General features: G+C 52.0%; 2 protein-coding genes across 4 annotated transcripts; both read left to right on the top strand.

Annotated features, from left to right (window-relative positions):
* Positions 1-2,870: 2,870 nt before the first annotated feature.
* LRRC23 (leucine rich repeat containing 23) lies at positions 2,871-11,077 on the top strand. The gene is made up of 8 exons (XM_045466345.1): positions 2,871-5,078; positions 5,565-5,740; positions 5,826-5,935; positions 6,379-6,632; positions 7,296-7,426; positions 8,060-8,196; positions 9,823-10,123; positions 10,718-11,077. Exons 2-7 carry the CDS (start codon positions 5,615-5,617, stop codon positions 10,094-10,096), a joined length of 1,032 nt encoding a protein of 343 aa, XP_045322301.1. The 5' UTR covers positions 2,871-5,078; positions 5,565-5,614; the 3' UTR covers positions 10,097-10,123; positions 10,718-11,077.
* Positions 11,078-11,362: 285 nt separating this feature from the next.
* ENO2 (enolase 2) lies at positions 11,363-19,338 on the top strand. 3 transcript variants are annotated; one of them, XM_045466341.1, is made up of 12 exons: positions 11,363-11,507; positions 12,690-12,779; positions 13,250-13,345; positions 13,490-13,548; positions 13,826-13,895; positions 14,378-14,511; positions 14,745-14,967; positions 15,992-16,189; positions 17,045-17,246; positions 17,783-17,891; positions 18,052-18,110; positions 18,399-19,338. In XM_045466341.1, exons 2-12 carry the CDS (start codon positions 12,695-12,697, stop codon positions 18,466-18,468), a joined length of 1,305 nt encoding a protein of 434 aa, XP_045322297.1. In that variant the 5' UTR covers positions 11,363-11,507; positions 12,690-12,694; the 3' UTR covers positions 18,469-19,338. The 3 variants fall into 3 exon arrangements, with proteins under 3 accessions (XP_045322297.1, XP_045322300.1, XP_045322298.1); XM_045466342.1 differs by lacking the exon at positions 11,363-11,507 and adding an exon at positions 11,663-11,681; XM_045466344.1 differs by lacking the exon at positions 12,690-12,779 and having other exon boundaries at positions 11,400-11,507.
* Positions 19,339-21,041: the final 1,703 nt, after the last annotated feature.

A 21,041-nucleotide genomic window follows, 5' to 3' on the forward strand; every position in this document is an offset into this window, starting at 1 on the left:
TTGGCAGTTCCTTAAAAGCTTAGAGTTACCATAGGATCTGGCGATTCCACTCCTTACAGTTCCACTGGTTAGGAAAAAATTGCCAATAAACTAAGTTGAAATGTCTGAGGTCAGGTTGTATTTGTAATAGATTTTTTCAAATGAAAATTGTTTCCTTCTGGGAATTTGCATATAATGTTTTATTAGGGGGATTGTATTAGGCTCTTAGTAAATGTTTAGTACATAGCAAGCACTCGATATATGTAGCTGAATAAATGAATGACTAGGTTGATACTGTAAGTATTTTAGAATGAAATCTCCATGTGGCAAAGAATAATGTCCTCCTTTGGAATCCATTCACTGTAATATAGAATTCAGTATTTTGATATGAAAAGTATTACTTTTGTATTGATATTAATTAATTTTGTATTGATATTAAAAGAGAAATGAAAACATATGGCCACACAAAAATATGTACATGACTGTTCTTAGTAGCATTATTCGTAATAGCCAAAGAATGGAAACAACCCAAATATCCATCAAGTGATGAATGAAAAAATAAAATGTGGTATAAACCATACAATGGAATATTGCTCAAGTGTCAAAAGGGACAAAGTACTGATGCATGCTACAACATATGAACCTTGAAAACATGATGCTAAGGTGAAAGAAGGTAGTCACAAAGGCCCACGTGTTATAGGATTTCATTTATATAAAATGTGCAAAATAGGCAAATCTAGAGACAGAAAGTAAGTTAGTGTTTGCCAGCAGCAGAGGTGGATAGGGGGAGGGTAGGGACATGAGAGCTAAGGGGCACAGGGTTTCCTTCAGGGATAATGAAAATATTCTAAAAATGATTGTGGTAATGGTTGCACAACTCTGAATATACTAAAAGCCACTGAACTGTACATTTCAAATGGGTGAATTTTATGTTATGTGAATTATATATATGTATAAATGTTTTATTTATTTTTGAGAGAGACAGACAGAGTGCGAGCAGGGGAGGGGCAGAGAGAGAAGGAGACACAGAATCCAAAGCGGGCTCCAGGCTCTGAGCTGTCAGCACAGAGCCCTATACGGAGCTTCAACTCATGAACCCCAAGAACATGACCTAAGCCAAAGTCGGTCGCTCTACCAACTGAGCCAGCCAGGTGCCCCAAATTATGTATTAATAAAGCTGTTTAGGAGCACCTGGCTGGCTCAGTCAATAGAGCGTGCAACTCATGCAAACTCATGTTTGAGTCCCATGTTCAGTATAGAGATCACTTTTTAAAAAATCTTTAAAAAATGAAATAAAATAAAGCTGTTTAAAAACAGTTCTGTTAGAGGCGCCTGGGTGGCTCAGTCAATTAAGCATCCGATTTCGTCTCAGGTCACCATCTCTCTCAGTTTGTGAGTTTGAACCATTGCCCCCCGCCCCACCCCCCCAGCCCCTCGCCTGTGGCTCTGTGCTGACAGCTCAGAGAGCCTGGAGCTTGCTGTGGATTCTATGTCTCTCTCTCCCTCTGCCCCTCCTCTGCTTATGCTCTCTCTCTCTCTCAAGAACAAATAAACATTAAAAAAATTTTTGTTAAAGACTTGGCAGGAACAGGAAAAACAATTTGAAAAGCCTTTTTTTTTTTTTTTTTCCAACGTAAACTCTACACCCAGCATGGGGCTCAAACTCATGACCCCAAGATCAAGAGTTGCATGTTCTACCAACTGAGCCAGCCAGGCACCCCAATGTTGACATTTTTTTAAAGTTAAAATCCATCAGTGGGGGGGTACCTGCGTGGTTCAGTCAGTTGAGCCAGATAGTCAGTTGAGTCAGACTTTGGCTCAGGTCTGATCTCACTGTTTGTGGGTTCAAGCCCTGCATTGGGCTCTGTGCTGACAGCTCAGAGCCTGGAACCTGCTTTGGATGCTGTGTCTGCCTCTCTCTCTGACCCTCCCCAGCTTGCATTCTGTGTCTCTCTCTCAAAAATAAATAAACATTACAAAAATAATAATAAAAATAAAATCCATCAATAGGAAAGTTAAAAATTACCATATATCCATATAATGGAAGAGACTAGACAACTATAAAAAAGAAAGAGGTAGATGTATGTTTAGTGATAATTAAAGATGTCCAAGACATATTATTAAATGAAAATAATGCAGTTGATGAATAGTATGTATGAGTGATACCATTTTTTTTTTTTTAATTTTTTTTTTCAACGTTTATTTATTTTTGGGACAGAGAGAGACAGAGCATGAACGGGGGAGGGGCAGAGAGAGAGGGAGACACAGAATCGGAAACAGGCTCCAGGCTCTGAGCCATCAGCCCAGAGCCTGACGCGGGGCTCGAACTCACGGACCGCGAGATCGTGACCTGGCTGAAGTCGGACGCTTAACCGACTGCGCCACCCAGGCGCCCCACCATTTTTGTTTTTTAAAAGTCTGTATCTTTGGGGTGCCTGGATAGCTCAGTCAGTTAAGCATCCAACTTCGGCTCAGGTCACGATCTCACAGTCTGTGGGTTTGAGCCCCATGTCTGGCTCTGTGCTGACAGCTCAGATTTGGATTCTGTGTGTCCCTCTCTCTTTGCCCCTCCCTAGCTTGCACTCTGTCTCTTTCTCTCTCTCTCTCAAAAATAAATGAACATTAAGAAAATTTAACAAAAAATAAAAATCTATATCTTTTCTAATAAAGGAGAGTCATGCTGAGGGAGATCATGGACTTGTATGTTCCTCTTTATATGCTTCTCTATTATTTGCATTTTGTTTGTTTGTTTGTTTGTTTGTTTATTGAGAGAGAGTGTGAGTGGGGGAGGGACAGAGGGAGAGGAAGAGAGAGAATCTTAAGGAGACTCTCTGCCCAGTATGACCATGAGATCATGACCTGAGCCAAGATCAAGAGTCAGTCACTTACCCAACTGAGCTACTCGGGCACCTGTATTATTTGCATTTTAATGTTAGTTAAATATTACTTTTACAACTCAAGGAGATTCTATTCAGACCATTCTAGGGGGAAGGATGTCATCAAAGAGGACACAGAGTATCTAGCTTTCATTACACAGGTATTGGCTGGGCTCTTTCTCCTCCAGGCCTTACCAAAGGTGCTTCCTCTGTCTGGAATCACTGCCCTGAGTATATGATATTATGTATACACTTGTACAATAAAATTTTCCACTGGTGCTTAGTAAAAGCTCAGGTATCATTATAACATCTGTCTCATTATATGGAATTACTCATTTACTTAACCCTGTCAGTGGGTTGTAAGGTTCCAGATGACAGGGACTGTTTTACTGTCCATGAGGGCCTAGTACCTATAGCCTGGCACAGAGTAAGTGCTTAACAAAAATATGCTCAGCGATACCTCCCTAATCCTTCTGTCACGTCTTTTCTTCCCACCTAATATGTCTTCTTTCTTCAGGGCCAAGGAAAATCATATCCTTTCCCTTCAGCTACATCAAGCCACATGGACTTTTCCTTTCCCCACCCCAACAAGACACTACCGTTCAATTGCCTAGCATTTCCAACCTTCCTGAGTGTTTCCATATTTACTTTCTTATTCCTCATGACAACCCCAGGACTGAGGAAACAGGCAAGAGGTGGGGAGGGGGCACAGAATTGCTTACTGAGGGCCAACTAAGTGCAAGGCCATTTACCCACATCATCTCTTTTAAACTTCTAACAATCCTTTTGGAAGTGGACATTTTTATCTCCATTTCACAAATGTGAAAATTAAACCTCAGTAAAATTATATAACATGCTGAGGAACACACAGTTATTAAACGGTAGAGTGGGTTTTGAACCTGGTGTCTCTGACTTTAAAGCCCCTGCTATTTCCGTGACATCAAGTGAACAGATTTGTCTATTAACTATATTACCCAAGCTAGACAGAGTAGGAGGTAACATGTCCTGATTTCCAGCCCACTGCATCTTCCACAGATCACTTTGCATGTTATATAAAGTCTGTAGCACACAATTTAACAAATACATGATATCTTACCTTGTTGCCCAATTGTTTTTATTTATATTAGATTCCACAGATTGGTACTATCTCCTTTTCCCCTGGCAGGAATTGTGTCATAAATAGTAACCTCCTTGAGCCTTAGTTTCCTCTTCTTTCAAATATCTATCTCACAGGACTGGTGTGAAGATTAAGTTATCACTTGTGAAGGCATCTCACACAGCCCACAATCTCTCCAGAAATATTTCTTGAATCTCAACTTCTTTTTCATCTCCTTCAACAAGTCACACAGGCCTGAGTACCTGGGTACACTTGTATCAGGTCTTGTTATTTATATAACAGCATTCGATGAGGAGTAGTTCAGTGGGCACTTGTTGGATTTTCTCCCTTACTAGCCCCCAAAGGTTTGCATCAAACCAGTCCAAGATATGAGGAAAAGTGAAATGCTCCCAAACTGGGTTTAGCAATCTACAGTGTGTTAGCATAGATTACACTCATACTAGAACCCCGTCAGTTAGTATAGCTAAGCCTATTTTACAGATGAGAAAATAGTCTTAGGTAAATTGCTAGAAAACTGCAGATCTGCCAAGACTCCTCAACACAGGCCTTAAGATACATTGGGCCTGGGCTCCTTCCACTCCACCAAGCCACCTTCCAAAGGTCAACTAAGTGCAAGGCTGGGGTGGGGGTAGAAACCAGACCACCACGTACTTTGGTATTTCTTGCTCCTCCTTCCCCTTTAGCTCCCGAGGATGTTTCATTGCAATTCACAGTACTTTTGCTTTGAGGATGTGCGGTCCCTTTAACGCCTTGAGTGACGTACGAGTAGCCCCGCCCATCTCCCCTCCCCACAGCTCTGTTCCAAGCCCCACCCACTGCTTTTGCCCTGCGCCAATTAACGCACTTCTGCGGGTGGGGAAGCTGGCCCCTCCTTACCTGGCAACTGGTCCACTTGCTCCCTGGCAGATTTTCCGTTCAGTTCGTCGTGCTCCCCTCACGGCCCTCTAAGCAGTTGCCCCGCGGAAGTAGCCAAGTGTTCCGCCCCCTGGTTGCCATAACAGCAGTACGCGACGCCTCCTTGCGCCTTTCTCGTCTTTCAAAGCAGTCCTTCCTGGTCGGGGCCAAGACCCTCTCCGGAACCTCATCTTTAGTCGAGCAGAACCAGGGTCTGCGCCCTTTGCGAGCGAAGGATTGGGTGGGAGGGTTGGAGACGGCGTCAGTCTGGTGCCCCAGAGAGGACAGAGAAATGGGGCTAGACGGGGTGGGAAAATTCAAAGAAATGAGTGGATCAGGTGTTAGGGATGGAAGGGAAGGGAGGGGTGTAGGAGGCTGGTAGGAGAACGTGGCTTAAGGGGGAGATGGGAAGAACTGGGTAGAGGACAGTCAGGGAGAAGGGAGGCGGAGCTACTAGGAGACAGTTGGGGCCACTGTGAAGGGTAGGAAAAGCCTGGGAAGGCATCCTGAAGGGAGACAGGTCCTTGGTGGGAAGTCGGAAGCGGAGGTTGGGAGTCCAAATGAGACGCTCACAGGGATGAGGAAGGAAGCACGGTTGGGAGGAGGTCAGAGGTCAAGGGTGATGGGGAAGGGGTACCTTGTCAATGGAGGCGAGGGAGCTGAGGGCTGGTCAAAGCTGAGGAGACTTTCTTTCTCAGGAGGAGCACTGAGCTTGATTTGACTCCGGAGCCTTCAGCCAGGAAGAAAGATGTCAGATGAAGACGATCTGGAAGACTTCGATGCAGACCAGGATGATCTGGAAAAGGAAGAGGATGAGAGGGAGACAGAGGAGTGGGAGGACTACAGGAAGGAGGGAGAAGACCTCTCTGAGGAAGTGCGAGCATGGGAGCAGAGGGGTCCTAGGGCAAAGGGATCCAGTTGGGCTGGAAAGGGATGCCTGACTCCACTTCTTCTTGCAGTGGTTGCCCACCCCCCTCACGGAAGACATGATGAAGGAAGGGCTTTCTTTGCTCTGCAAGACGGGCAGTGGACTGGCTCATGCTTATGTCAAGCTGGAGGTTAAAGAGAGGTGCCTTTTGGGGGACCAGAAGAGGCCTTGAGGTTGTAGGGCCCAATTTCCTTTCTCACCCTCTTTCTTGGGTGCCTCAGCTGGGAATTTGGATCTCTCTTACCTTGGCCAGTGGAAGGGAAGGGTAGAATTTACTTTTCTGGAGCCCTGTGACTCCATCAGAGCTGGCCTGGGGAATTGGAGGCTGTGAGGGTGTGTCAGGGGATTCCTCCTGGACTCCTTCACTTGTCCTTCACAGTGTTGGTTCTTGACTCTCCACCAAAAAAAGGTCCCTGCTCACTGTTAAGAACCCACCTACCTTCTGTCCCGCTTCCTTACCACTCCCATCTGTCACTCAATCTTCTCTCCATTAATAGGCCATCTCCCTATTGCCCCCTGCTTTAGCACCTCTGTCAGTCCTTGCTGGATTCTTAACCCTAACTCTGGCCTTTGCCATCTCCTAGGGATCTGACAGATATCTACTTGTTGCGTTCCTACATCCATCTGCGCTATGTGGATGTTTCTGAGAACCACCTGACAGATTTGTCCCCGCTCAATTTCCTTACACACCTGCTCTGGCTCAAGGCTGATGGCAACCATCTGTGGAGTGCCCAGCTGAATGAACTGCCCTACCTGCAGGTTGCCAGTTTTGCCTATAACCAGATCACTAACACAGAGGGCATCTCTCACCCTCGTCTGGGCAGCCTGGATCTCAAAGGTGGGTCCTTAGGTTGGGCTACACGAGATTCTTTCTTTCCTCGCGTGTGGCCAACAGAAATGGGCAGCGAGGTCTTTGGTTGTGCCACAGAGCACTTTTCACTCATTCATTTATTCATTCCGACCTCCACTATGATTTGTTGTGACATTTCTATGTGCTGGAGATGTAGCTGTAAACAAAACAAAATCCTTACTTGCATGTAGCTTCCATTCTGGTCAGGGGAGACAGACAACTATCAATGAACATAGTACATAAGCAAATTTATATAGTACGTTAAGAGGCAATATGTGCTGTTGAAAAGTAAATTAGGGTAAAGGGAATGAATAGAGGCACAAGTGCAACTTCAAACAGGTTGGTAAGGACAAGTGTCATTGAGAAGCTTGATATTGAGCAAATATTTGAAGGAGGAGAAGGAGTTAGCCATGGGGATTGCTGGGGATTCTTCAGTCACTCCTCAAAGGCTTGGGTGAACATGTCCATTTGGCCCTTGTACTACCATACCACTTGCCCCAGGGCCCCAGGGGTGTTAACTCTGGAGCTGTCCCTCCTCATATCCACCAGACATGAGACAGAGAGGAGGATGCAGAGGCTCCCAACATTCAGGGTCTCCTGCTGAATATCTGGAGTGGCCCTCTGAGCTCCTAATACCCTCCTGCTCCTTAGGTAACCGCATCCGCATGGTGACAGGTCTGGACCCCCAAAAGCTGATCAGCCTGCACACCTTGGAGCTTCGGGGGAACCAGATAGAAACCACCCTGGGAATCAACCTTCCTAAACTGAAGAACCTCTTCTTGGTAGCTCACTGGGTTAGAGGGTGGTTGGTGCAGGAAGGTGGGCACTGTTCTGGGGGCCAGGATGCCTGGTGTCTAGGAGGCTCAGCTACTAGCTTCATCATCATCGTGATAATTTGGTATCATTTCTTGAGCCCTTAGTTGGTGCCAGATGCTATGGGGACGCCAAGTTAAAGCAGACAAGGTACTTATCACCTAGCAGGGCTGATAATACATAATGCATAGGAATAAAGACAATTTGCTTCGATACAGGCAGTAGCATAATTTGCTCTAACTGAGGCACAGATACCAGGCTAAGGCAGCCACTTAAATGTCATGTTTTTGACTCTTGAGCTTCTTCATTCTAGGATAGTGCATTTCTCCTCAGTGGAGCCGTGGGGACTCTTGGGCCTGGGGGTGGGTTGAAGCATCTCTCCTTAATCAAGAGGTGGCTTTGGTGGGATGAGCAGTAGGGGGTTACTGCTGACCTTTCTCTGGACTGGAAGCATCTCCTAGTCTTCTTTACTCTCTACACAACCTCTACCCACCTCCACTCCCCTCCTGCACTCCTTTGTCTCCACTCTTAGGTTGCCTCTGACTGCTCTTCCCTGTCCCTGCTACTTTCTCCCAATCTATGCACTGTATCCTGGGGTCTAGGCTCAGAACATGCTGAAGAAGGTGGAGGGCTTGGAGAACCTAAGCAATCTCACTACCTTGCATCTTCGAGACAACCAGATTGAGACTCTGAGTGGCTTCTCCAAGGAAATGACATCGTTACAGTATCTCAACCTGAGGTATGTACCCCCTCCAGGCCCCACCTTGCCCCTACCCTGGACCAGGAGCAGCTTTTGACCCCATATTCCTCCCTGGCCCCAAAGTCCCAATCCTAGTCCACTCCCAGATTCTCACCTCAACCTTCATCCTGATCTTTACCCCTCCTTTCCTTACTGTCTTCTGCATTCAGTCCTAATTGCAACACTGAGACCTTTATAGCCTGAGACTCCCGAATCTTTATTCACTCCATCCACAGTTCTTGAGAACATGCTATATGCCAGGGCTTTGTGCTGTGTTTTGGCAACATTTAAAGGAATCAGAGACGGTCCCTGTCCTCAAGGGACTCAGAGTCTGGCTCCAATTCTCTTTTCTCGGTCCTATTCCATGTAAATTTCTGCTGCCCTTCTCCCATCTCCGGGACCCTTATTCCCCATCCCATTTCCTGCCTCTCTTCTCCTGAGCCCCACCTGTAAGGGATGGCTCCCTTACCGATATAAAACACAAGATGTGCTCAGATTTGAGGAGAGAAGAGTATTTGAAAGAAATTCTCTAGATAGAAAGGCACTAGGGATCAGGGGGTGATTTTCTTTCAGCAACCCTTGTCTGATGGAGGATTTCATGTGTGTTTCTTTAAGCAAGATGTAAGAACACTGCCTCCTTAGTCAACATGGCCAAATTCTTAAAGCTGGCAAAGGAAAGAGAATCTCCAAGTAAAGAGATGTGATTGCACCTTGAAGCTCCAATTCCTGCCATGGCTTTTGGAGCAATCTCTTGCTAATTAGTTCTGCCATATTGGTCAGGCAGGGCTGGGGCGGCGGGGTGGCGGGGGTGGGCAGTGGGCTCCTTTCCTTTAATGGTCTAGCCTGAGATAATGGACCCTCCTCAATGGCTGTTAATTGGGGTTGTTTGGAAGTTCAGTGTAGTGGGGAAGAGGTAGCTCAATGACTGGGCAATGGAATGCACAGGACAGCCCAGCACGAAGTGCAGTGGGAGTAGGGCTCCCAGTGAGAAACACCCTGTGAGGTGTAGTCACCTCCGTTGAGGTTAAGGCTGAAACAACAATTAAACCTGATTTCCTAGAGGCATGAGACAAGAATATGAAAATAAACATATTTTATGTTTAATGAGGCGCATTAGGAGATGAAGCTTGTTCTTCAGGCCAGGAGGCCCCAGACCGTCTCTAGCTCTAGGCTCCTTTCTGAACGCAGCACCCACATTGCACCACTCACCTCCGTGAACTTAAAGCCCAGCTCCTTGTCCACTGGCCTGCCTCCTACTTTCTAACCTTTGACTACGTAGGATTGATAACAGAAGAAGTTTGGCTTTGCAAGGGAGATGTCCCCCCTCCCCTCCTAACTACAAGACAGGGCTGGGACCTAGCTTTGCTGCTCCAAAAGGACAAATACGACTGGCACATTACAGAACAGACCATGGTGCTCCCAGGTTCCTGGAAGGGCAGAGGCAGGACTGGAGCAGATTGGACAGACAGCCCCTCTGCTGCACAGCTCGCAATGCTGAGCACGCCAGTCCGCAGAGGCAGGTTCTAGGGAACCCGGTGGGAGATTCCCTCAGAGGCCCCATTCCTGGGAGCTGGCCCCCAAAGCCCATTCTGCCCCAAGGTGAATCCCTCCTGACCACTCCGGCAGGGGCAACATGGTGACCCACCTGGGAGAGCTGGCCAAGCTTCGGGACCTGCCCAAGCTGCGAGCCTTGGTGCTGTTGGACAACCCGTGTACAGATGAGAGTGACTATCGCCAGGAGGCCCTGGTGCAGATAGCACACCTCGAACGCCTGGATAAAGATTTCTACGAGGAGGAGGAGCGGGCTGAGGCTGATGAGATCCGTCAGAGGATGAAGGAGACCCAGGAGCAGGAGGCTGAGCCTGAGCACAGCTTCGAACTGGAGCAGTCTTCCATGTAGCAGCAGCTCTTTTAACCTCCAAGAATAGTAAGGAAGCAGACAGAGAGGCAGGAAGAGGAGACCAGGGGTCTGGCAGCCAGGGGAAGAGAAGCTGCTACGGGAGGAGGTGGCTGAGGCAGGGACATGGCAGGAGAACCCTTGGAAAGACCAGAGTTAGGAGTCAAGGGGTGTCTCAGAGTGAGTAGAGAGGACCAGGAGGGCTTGGGAGGAGCTGAGGAAAGGCTTAGGAGAATACATTAGGGGAGGAAAAGTAACCAAAGAGAATCTGGGAGGCTGGCAGAGATGCTGGTGGGGGGCTGGTGGCCACGTGCGACACACAGTGGAGATCAGCTGGAAAGGATAGGTCTGGGGTGTGGTGAGGGGTAGGGGGAAGGGGTGGAGGTGGTGGTTGAGGATGGAAGCTGGGGGGAGGCAGGGGAGGAAGATCTTGCACTAAAAATCTGAAGCTAAAAATAACAGGAAACAGGGGTTCTGGGAAGAAAGGAGGGAAAATGAGGCAGAAAGAGACTGGGGAGGTGAGCCCAGGGAGGTGTGGCCCCTGGGCACCGGTGATGGGGTCACAGGCAGCACGGGGAATGCAGTAAAAGGCCCAGAGGCTTTACTTCTGTCCTCTTCCTCCAGGAGATCAAAGACACTGGCCCTAAGACCGGAGAAGACTCCCAGTTAGGGGGGCTGCCACGTTCACCCCCCTCATCCTGAGACAGAGCATGCCCTCTCTTGCCTCACACCTGGGCATTCATCACAGCTTGCTGTCCAGGCTCTGGGTGGGCACCTGGGCAGCGTCCGGGTGGGCCTGAGCCCTGCCTGGAACGTGTGTGTGTGAGTGTGTGTGTGTTTGGGTGTGGCAGCCCTCGGGCAGGTATGGGGAAATCAGGCCTGGATGGCCCCAGGGGATGCTCCTAGAGTTGGCTGCAGAGGAGCTGCGGAGGCGGCTGGGTGTGTTACAACAGTTCGGTTTTCAAATAAAGAGACATTTTGATACTCTTGTGTCTGACTGGGGTTGTGAGACACCAAGTCTGTCATGGGCTTCACTGGTGTGAGGCTGTGCCTGTTACCTTCGAGGGGGGCAGAGCGTGGGTGTGAGCACGCGTGGGTGCTGGGGGCCAGGTCCTGGGTCGCCCCTAGCCCCTCCCCCATAGCTCTCCCCCGCTCCCTCCCCCACCCCGCCCCCCACAGGCCCCCCACCCGCACTCCTACGTGCGCCTCCGCCGGAGGCTCCTGACTCATCGGGGGCTCCGGGTCACATGCGCCCGCCCGGCCCTATCGGCGCCTCCCCCCGCCCGCCCCCCGCCCGCCGCCCGGGAGCCGCAGCCGCCGCCGCCGCTGCCACCACTCCCGCTCTCTCCGCGCCGCCGCCGCCGCCGCCGCCGCCGCCACCGCCATCGCCACAGGCTGAGTCTGCAGCCCCGAGGTGAAGCCCCAGCGGGCCCCTGCACCCCTCCGGCCCCCTCCCCTCGCCGCCGCGCCCCCCGCCCTTTCCCCTGGCCTGCGCGCATCCCTCGCCCCGTGGCGCTGCGCACCTGCTCAGTCATCTGCACCTCCCCAGGCACCCTCCCTCCCAGGCCTTCTAGGACCGCTCCTCTCGGTTAGTGGCGGTCGCCCCCTCCTCATCTGGGCGTCAGGTCTCTCCGCACCTGTTTCTAACTGCGCCTTTCTCCACCCTTGCCTGCCCCTCTCCCTCGGCCCCTCTCCGCCTCCGGTTCTGTCGCTGTTAAGTTCGGGGTCTCCCTGGGCTGTGCATTTTTATCCTGGCACGTCCCTTGGCTTTGCATCTGGAGAAACGTCTTCTCTTCCCGTTCTTCAGCATCCCTAGACTTCTGAACTCCCCTCTCTCTCCCCCTCCTCCCCCATACTGCCCCTCTCCTTTTACATTGCTTCTCGCCGCTGGATGGGGGAGGGATGGGAGGAGGGGAGAATTTGTCTAGGGGCTGGCGTGGCTGGCGTGGGGTGGGGGGGAAGGATGTGCCCAGCGTTGCCTCTCCCCCCAGATCTCTTTTCCCTCCCCGCCCCCGCTGCAACCCCCAGGGTCTGAGGGCTTCTCCAGGACCCTCTCCCCAGACTTCTCTACTGTCCATCTCTTGGGAAGAGGAGGGACGTATGTTTAGGAGAGAGACTGGGATCTTGGAGTGGGGTTGGGGGTGTTAGGTTGCGGGGGAGGAGGGTTCTGGAGGAGAGGCCCCAGACAGCCCATCCTCTTTTGTCAACAAGGAGAAATGCAAGTCTGGCAGCCATTACACTCTGAGATCTGGGGGAACCCCACCACGAATCCGCTGCTGGAGCTACTGAGGGGGGCGAGGGAACCTCTGCTAGTGCCCCTCCCTCCTCACTGCGGTGTCCTCCCTTCTCACCCGTTTGATCCTACCCCGCCCCCCACTGCAGTGACCTCCCCTTCCTCACTGCATTGACCTTCTCTCCCCGTGGGGTGGGGGGGATCCCTTCTAAAGCCGGGACTGCAGCCAGCTCCTCCCCACCCCCCACCCACTGCAGTAACCTCTTTCCCATGGCTCCCAGTCTCTGGCCCCTCCCACTGATCAGGCTCCACCTCTCTAAACCTCTTATCTTTCTCCTTCTTTCCTTCCACCCAATAACTCAGCCATCATGTCGATAGAGAAGATCTGGGCGCGGGAGATCCTGGACTCCCGTGGGAATCCCACGGTGGAGGTGGATCTCTACACCGCCAAAGGTAGTGGGCAGGGCATGGGCCTTCCCACAGCCCTCAGGCTGGGTTTCCCCTGGCTAGGGAGGGGAAGCTGCCTTGATTCCCAGTGGGGATGGGATGCTGGGCCAGGTTCACCAGCCTGGACTGTGGGGGTTGGATACTTCTTGTCCAGCGGAGCCCAGATAGGCTCATCTCTGTGTTCTATTTTATGTATGGGATATATCCTGCCTGCGCAGGCCTGTGTGTGTACCTGTGTGCGTGTGTGCATATGTGTGCTGCCTGCATAGCTTCATATCTGTGGGTTCCTACTTGTACTTGTGGGACCTCAACTGGGCAGATGAGGCCCCTGCTTATGCTTGTGTGTGTGTGTGTGTGTGTGTGTGTGTGTGTGTATGTTAGCAGTGTGGGGATAGGTTAGAGCTAGAAAGCTGAAGGAATCCCTGGTCCCTGTAGTGTCCTTCTCTGTCCCTCCTTATTTCGTGTCCCTCTCTCAGGTCTCTTCCGGGCTGCAGTGCCCAGTGGAGCCTCCACTGGTATCTATGAGGCCCTGGAGCTGCGGGATGGGGACAAACAGCGTTACTTGGGCAAAGGTGAGGCCTTTTCTCTTTTCCAGACTCTCCCATCCCTCAGCTTTATACTCCTACCTCACACCAGTCCACAGCCCCCTTCTTGCCTGCGCCCCACTTCTGGCCCTTCCCAGCCTGACCCAGTCTGGCCTCTCTGCCTCTCCCCAGGTGTCCTGAAGGCAGTGGACCACATCAACACCACCATTGCTCCAGCCCTCATCAGCTCAGTGAGGCCTGCTCTTTGCTGGGGGCGGTGGTGGGCAGGACCAGGGTCCTGGAAGCAATCCTGGATGAGGGGAGGAGGGAGAGAAGGGAGATTCCTCTTGGGAATCATACTTCTCGAGGAGAGTGTGGGGAGACTCCTTCCCCACCCCTGCTCCCAATCCAGACAGGCTGCTTTCACAGAAACCTGGTTGGCTGCTGGCCAGCTGTGAGCCTATGTGGGAATGGGGTGGGGCCCTCTGCCTCCATCCTGGCCTGGGGTGATGGTGGCTCTGTCTACAGGGTCTGTCGGTGGTGGAGCAGGAGAAGCTTGACAACCTGATGTTGGAGCTGGATGGGACCGAGAACAAATGTAAGCCAGGGCTGGGAGAAAGTGAGGAGGTGTGAGCAGGGCGGGTGTGTGGAGCAGACAGGGCACTGAAGGGGCCAGTGCTGTGGGGACTTCCTTCGGAAGGCTGTCCGGACTAGCCCACCTTCCATTCTCCTCTCAAAGCCAGAGCAAGAGAAGAAGAATTTAACCACAGTAGGAGGGAGTGACATTAGACAGAACTTTGCAGCGTGAAGGGGGGGAGCAGGCAAGGGACAGTCTGGCCTCAAGATGTTTAGAAATAGGTGGAGCTGTCTGCCCTTTCCCATTACATCGAGTGTGTGTGTGTGTGTATGTGTGTGTGTGTGTGTCCTGCTATTTTCAGGAGAGGACTGATGAGGTGTCGCAGGAGTGGAGAGGGGAGAAGGGATCTCTTTTACTGGCTCCTTTTGGGGTATATAAGTGGAGTCAAGGGCTCGGAAATTTAGGGGACATTTTGCTCAGTGCCTTCCTCTGTAATCTCCCAGCCAAGTTTGGGGCCAATGCCATCCTGGGTGTGTCCCTGGCTGTGTGTAAGGCAGGGGCGGCCGAGCGGGAATTGCCCCTATACCGCCACATTGCTCAGCTGGCCGGGAACTCAGACCTCATCCTGCCTGTGCCGGTGAGCACTGCGCCACGCCTGTGCCTGTCCCAGGGGTGGGTGGGGGAAGAGCATGAAACCTTGTGAAGAATGATGGGGGTGGGGGGGGGAGTGCATTGAGGCACCTAAAGAGAAAGGAGGGAGACTTGAGACTTTGAGTCTGGGAAGCTGGAGCAGGTGTGGGATCTTGGGTTAACAACCCAGGGGCAGAGGAGGGAAGTGCTCTGTGACTTTTCTGTCCTGTGGCCCCCCAGGCCTTCAACGTGATCAATGGTGGCTCTCATGCTGGGAATAAGCTGGCCATGCAGGAGTTTATGATCCTTCCGGTGGGCGCTGAGAGTTTTCGCGATGCCATGCGACTTGGGGCGGAGGTCTACCACACACTCAAGGGGGTCATCAAGGACAAATATGGCAAGGATGCCACCAATGTGGGAGATGAAGGTGGCTTTGCCCCCAACATCCTGGAGAACAGTGAAGGTGAGGCCAGGAGCCCTACTCCCTGCTTTAAGTCTTGCTCTGTCCTTGGACATCAGGAAGGGCCACACAGCTCCCCAGATCCTGAGGAGTGTGGGTGGGAGGCCCTTGAGCCAGCTCAAAGAGGAACCCATACCGGGAGTGGGTCCCAGAGGGCCTGCCACATTTACAGGCAGGCCTAAGAGGACAGTCTTCACCTGTCCAGCCAGATCTGTTAGCAACTGTAAGTTCTTACTGGAGCCCCTGGGAATGCTGGGAGGTGGTCTAAGTGACTTGGAGGATCCATCCTGGACTTGAACTTTGTAGGATTCTCAGTTTGATGAGATATACTGTACTGTAGGGATTCAATTCTGAGTCTATCCCATTTCTACCCCCAACCTCTCAGGTCTCTAAGATCCCTAATTTTTCTCTGCTGTGGGAGGAGCTATATAGTGAATAGAAACAATAACAGGAAGGGGCGCCTGGGTGGCCAGTTGAGTGTCTGACTCTTGATTTCAGCTCGGGTTATGATCTCAGAGCTGTGGGATTGAGCCCTGCTTTGGGCTCTGTGCTGAGTGTGGAGCCTGCTTAAGATTTGCTCTCTCTTTCTCTCTGCCCTCCCCACTCTCAACTTAAAAAAAAAAAAAAAACAATAACAGGAAGTGGCTAAGAGTTCAGGTTCTGGGGTCAAATTGCCTGGATTTGAACCTTGACTTAAGAGTTACTGGCTAGTGATCTTTCTTACTCAACTCTGTGCTTGTCTTTCTTGCCTGTAAAATGGGAACAACAACAGTATCTCCCTCTTAGCACCATTGTACTTAGGTGACATAGCCCATAATAAATGATAGCTATTGACAAAAAAACCTGTTACGAACAGAATTCCATTCCTCTGTCCTCTTAGAAGAGGTCTGCTCTTCCCAGACCTGGGATGACCCTAACAACAATTGTAGCCAGGCTTCTTCCCAGCACCAGTCCTATGCCTCGGCTCTGAATTTCTTTCTTTTTCACATTCCTCTTTGCCCACCCTTCTTGCTGGTGATCCCACCAGCCTTGGAGTTGGTGAAGGAAGCCATCGACAAGGCTGGCTACACAGAAAAGATTGTCATTGGCATGGACGTCGCTGCCTCGGAGTTTCATCGCGATGGCAAATATGACTTGGACTTTAAGTCTCCTGCTGATCCCTCCCGATACATCACTGGGGACCAGCTGGGGGCCCTCTACCAGGATTTTGTCAGGGACTATCCTGGTGAGAACAAGGGCTATGGGAGGGAGGGCAGCGCAAGGGTCAAGGGGCAGGCGGGGATGTGTGGGGCAGCCTGGGAACTTGTGGGGCACTGACTTAGGTGCCAGGTGGAGGTGTCCTAAGCAGAGCCAGAGAACCAGGACAGGGGCCAAAGAGCCTTCTGCAGGGGCTGGCTTTGTACGTAATGTAAATGTGCAGGTACCTATGGTGAATCTGTTTCATCTGCTTCCGGTCCTAATTAAAGTCGTGTGTCCCGCAGCGGCTGGGATCACGGGGAGGGCTTCGGAAGGAACCAGTCATGGTGAGAGGGTGACTGGGCCCAGCAGGGAGCTTGTACCTATCAGTGTTTTTGACTGATGAAGTTGTGGATGCTGAGTGGAGCTGGAAGCGCTGTGGGGGTAGGATGGGAAGGCTGAGGAGGAGCTGAACTACTCTCTCCAAACCCACTAAAGGCTGTGACCCCTGCAGGGAGGAGGCTGGTTTCTGTTTCCCTGAGACAGAGCAAGACATAAATGCAAAATGAGGGATTTAGAATAGCACAGAGGGAAAGCTTCCTGGTAATGAAGGTGGGAAAATGCAAAGGCGGTTACGAGAAAGATCCCAAACGCTTGTTTTTTGGAAGGTGTTCGGAAGGTGTCGGGCGTGATCGCATAGTGGTTAGTGCTCCTCGTTGTGTGGAAGGTTTTCAGAAAGAATCTAGGTAAGTGTCAGGGCAGGCTTATTTCGGAGGCAGGGAAGCAAGGATGAGCAGGCTAAATTAGCCAGGGGATGTATCCATTTCAGGGAATCACAGGGTGGGTGTTCCTGCCTGATGCAAGCCCCAGGGAGGGTCAGCGGCCCCTCCTGCTCTCCCTGCAGTGGTCTCCATCGAGGACCCCTTTGACCAGGACGATTGGGCCGCCTGGTCAAAGTTCACAGCCAATGTAGGGATCCAGATCGTGGGCGATGACCTGACAGTGACCAACCCAAAGCGTATCGAGCGGGCAGTGGAGGAAAAGGCCTGCAACTGTCTGCTGCTCAAGGTCAACCAGATCGGCTCAGTCACGGAGGCCATCCAAGCGTGAGTGTCCCCTGGCTGTCCCCTACCCAGCCCCTGTTTCTACAGGATGCCTCTGGCAAGTGCTCCCAGCCTCGTCCTGGCATAGATGCTGAAGAGAGCAGGGAACCTGCAGTCACCTTCCCAGCTCTTTGGGCTCTGCCCCCTCCACCCCATGCCCTGTGCCCCTCCCAGAGAGCTTCCTGCCAGGTGTTTTTTGTTGTTTTTTTTTTAGTTTATTTATTTATTTTTGAGTGAACAGAGACAGCGTGAGTCATGGGGGAGGGGGGTGGGAGCGCGGGGAGGGGTGCAGAGACAGAGAGAGAGAGAGAGGGAGAGAGAATCCCAAGGAGTGCCCTGCCAGCACAGTGCCCCATGTGGGGCTCGATTTCTCGAAACTGTGAGATCATGACTTGAGCTGAAACCAAGAGTCAGACGCTTAACTGACTGAGCCACCCAGGCGCCCCTGGCCAGGTGTTTCTCCACATGACCAATGTTGGGGCTGGGAAGAGAGTGCCCAGTGTGAGGGGCTGGAGGTCAGTGCTGATGTATGGCTGCAGGTGCAAGCTGGCTCAGGAGAATGGCTGGGGTGTCATGGTGAGTCATCGCTCAGGAGAGACTGAGGACACGTTCATCGCGGATCTGGTGGTGGGGCTGTGCACAGGCCAGGTGAGTGCAAGGGCGATCTTTGTGAAATTGGTGGGTTCTGTCGGGTCGGTCTCTCTTTCCAGGTGTTTGCGAGTGTCGGGAGAATGTCAAGGGAGTGTAAGTTTCCTTTCAGGAAGTGAAGGGGCAGCCACTGAGCTGCATATGTTTGGGGATGTTTCAGATCAAGACTGGCGCCCCATGCCGTTCTGAGCGTCTGGCTAAGTACAACCAGCTCATGAGGTGAGGAAACCTGGGGGATGGGAGCCCGGGGCCCAGAGGGTTAAAAGCTCCAATACCCAGGACCTGGAGAACAGTAGATATCCAGAAAATACTTGTTTTCGAATGATGGGTTTACCCATGGCCTGATTGATGGCTCCCACAGGTCATGTGGAGAAGCCAGGGGATGCCCCTGCTTGGGCCGGACATAGGGACAGGTGGTATGACAGGCTTGGAGAGGATAGGGGCCTCCTGGAAAGAGAAGTGGAATCCTCCTGCGTCCTTATTTCTTTTCTGGCTCATCCCTTCCAGAATTGAAGAAGAGCTGGGGGACGAAGCTCGCTTTGCTGGACATAATTTCCGCAATCCCAGCGTGCTGTGATCCCTCTACTTGCCTGGAGACCTGGAACCCCTCTCCCATCCTCCTGGATCCTCTCTCTTCCTGTCTTGCTCTGTGATATTTCACCCCGGACACCCCGGCTGACCTGTTGCTCTGTTCCTTGGCTTGTCCAGCCCCTGCTCTGTGCTCTCCCCACTCTGGGCTCTACACTCTCCACTTCTCTTTCCTTTCTATTCTCTCTCCTCAAAAACTGGCCACGGGACTGAGGATGATAAGGGAGTCCCCATGGAAGAACAGTCAGGGTCTGTGTACAGGTGCATCAGGGCTGGCTGGGGACGTGTTGAGAGAGGGGCCGTGTGTCACTGTGCTTTCTGCCGCTTCCACACGTTTGTCCATGTGGCATCTGAGCCAGGGAGTGTGCAGTGCCGAGGGGGAGGGGAGCGCTGGCCGCGTGATCATGCCTGGCCGAAGACTTCAGTGAATTATTTATTTGTTTATTTATTGTTCACTCGTCTTGTTCATTAATTCAGCGTTTCTCCACAACTCCAGGGCCAAACCCTGGCCTGACCAGAGGAGATCGCGTGTGTGTGCGTGGGTACTTCATGTGGCCGTAGATTCCGAGATGGCCTGGGGTGGGAGGTCTTGCTGAAAATGGAGCGGGAAGGGTAACAGAAAAGGGACCTGTCATCAGTTCCTTCGTGTCTCCCAGCCCTTAACCTAAGCCGGCTCAGTCCAGAGGTGGGGCTGTGTGCCCGGGGACTCTTCCCCCATAGCTCTCCCCCAGCCCCGGCTTCCCTGTTCTTCCTCCAGCTGCACCCGAGCAATGTCTCACTCCCCTGTGCCACGCTCCACAGTTGCCACCACCTCTGTGGCGTTGAAATGAGCACCACCATTAAAGTCTGAATCACAGTGCATTGTTGTGTCTGAAGAGTCTTTCGTCCGTATGAGGGGAGAGAAGACGGAGCACCCAGAAGTTGGTGAAACTGGATAGCAGAGCTGGGGAGGACACAGAAAGATGAAGAAACCCAACCAGTATGGCTAAGACAATGGCCCTGCCTACCCCTCCCCGGCTGGGTGGGGACCACCTTGGCCCTGCCTTCTCATCAGCAAGCCTGGCCCCAGGACCCAGGTCAATGAAGGGTTCTTAACCTGGAGTCCAAGAATCCCTAGAAGTGTCAAAAATTGTGTGGGTGTGCATTTTTGGGAAAAGGGGTCCAAAGCATTCTGGATTCCTATAGGGCCTTGACCAAAGAAGGGATAAAGCTATGGACTGGAGCAGTTCCCCCACTGGGCCTCTCCCCAACACATTCCTGGCCACTGTGGGCCACAGCAGCGCTGTGTGGGCATCACCCCCTGCAAGATGGGGAACTGGGGAGGGAAGGATGGTACCAGAGGATCTGGAGGTGGGCCTGAGAAAGTGTTCCTGGAAACCTGAGAGTCGGGACCGCAAGGGCTGGTTTGGCCCCAGTGTGTGGCTGGAGACCCACTATAAACCTTCAGCTCCAGTGGAGCACTGACTTTGAGATGGGGACCCAGGAACCACCTAGGGGGAGAAACCCTCTCATAGGGCTGGGACACAGAGCAGAGCCCAGCAGGTAGGTGTTCCACACGGGGTGCTGTGGCCACTAGAGGGAGGCAAGGTTCTGTGGGACACCAGGCTCCCCCTGAGCTAGGGGTGGGATGGGAGGAATTTCAAGGCTGTCCCCTCTATGGGCCTCCTACTCTGTTTCTACTCTGAGTTCTGGTCCTGGGCGCCCTGCCATCCTGCCCAACTCCAGAACTAGAAGAGGATTTTAGTCCTGTATGGGCAGGACCCATTTCACTGCTCTTCTTCCTGTGTCCCTGACATACTCAGCCATTTTCAGTTCTTGCCCCTGCTCCTCCAAGCCTCTTAGTAGGGGCATCTCATCTTTCCCTTCTCTCCTGTCTCCTGGCGCCCTTTCTGTTCCCCTTGGGGCACACTGTACTTTGTTCTGTGCCTCTCAGTTTTCTCTGGGGTTCCCAGGATCTATCTTCTCCAACTCCTGGGCTGACCAAGACCATTTTGGTTGGAACCACATTTCCTAACCTCTGTCCTTTCCTCCCTCCTTGCTAGGTGGGCTTCTCTGGCAGCCATCCCCCCCCCCCCCCCCCAAAGGTTCTGGGTTGGATTGGGTTACAGCTGGCTCTGTCTGGGCCTCCCAGGCCCCTCTCTCCACTTTCCCTTTGTGCTGTTGCCTGGAGACCAGTGGGTTGTGGGGGGCTGGGGTGAGGGGTGGTGGTGGTGGTGTGGTGGTGTGTGTGTGTGTGTGTGTGTGTGTGTGTGATGCACCCCAAAGCTGAACGGTGAGCCTGGTCTTAAGATAGGGGAGGAATTGGAGGGGGTAGGCCCTGGCTTCTCTGACTCTACCTGTCTTCTGTTCCTACGTAGGCCTACATTTTTCTTTTAGGCTCAGGTATGTCACCATCTTAGCCCAGCCCTTAGTGGTTAAAAAACTAGAGAGAGCAGCTCCGCCTAGAAGGGAGCTGGGAAGGGCCTGGGCCTGGGCCCAGTGGGAGACTTGAACTGAGAAGTGCAGAAAGAGAGGAAATGCAATGGGGAGCGAGTAGGAGGAGCCTTGGAACAAAGTTGGGGG

The sequence above is a fragment of the Leopardus geoffroyi genome, chromosome B4, assembly GCF_018350155.1.
Source record: "Leopardus geoffroyi isolate Oge1 chromosome B4, O.geoffroyi_Oge1_pat1.0, whole genome shotgun sequence".
Lineage (NCBI taxonomy): Eukaryota > Metazoa > Chordata > Mammalia > Carnivora > Felidae > Leopardus > Leopardus geoffroyi.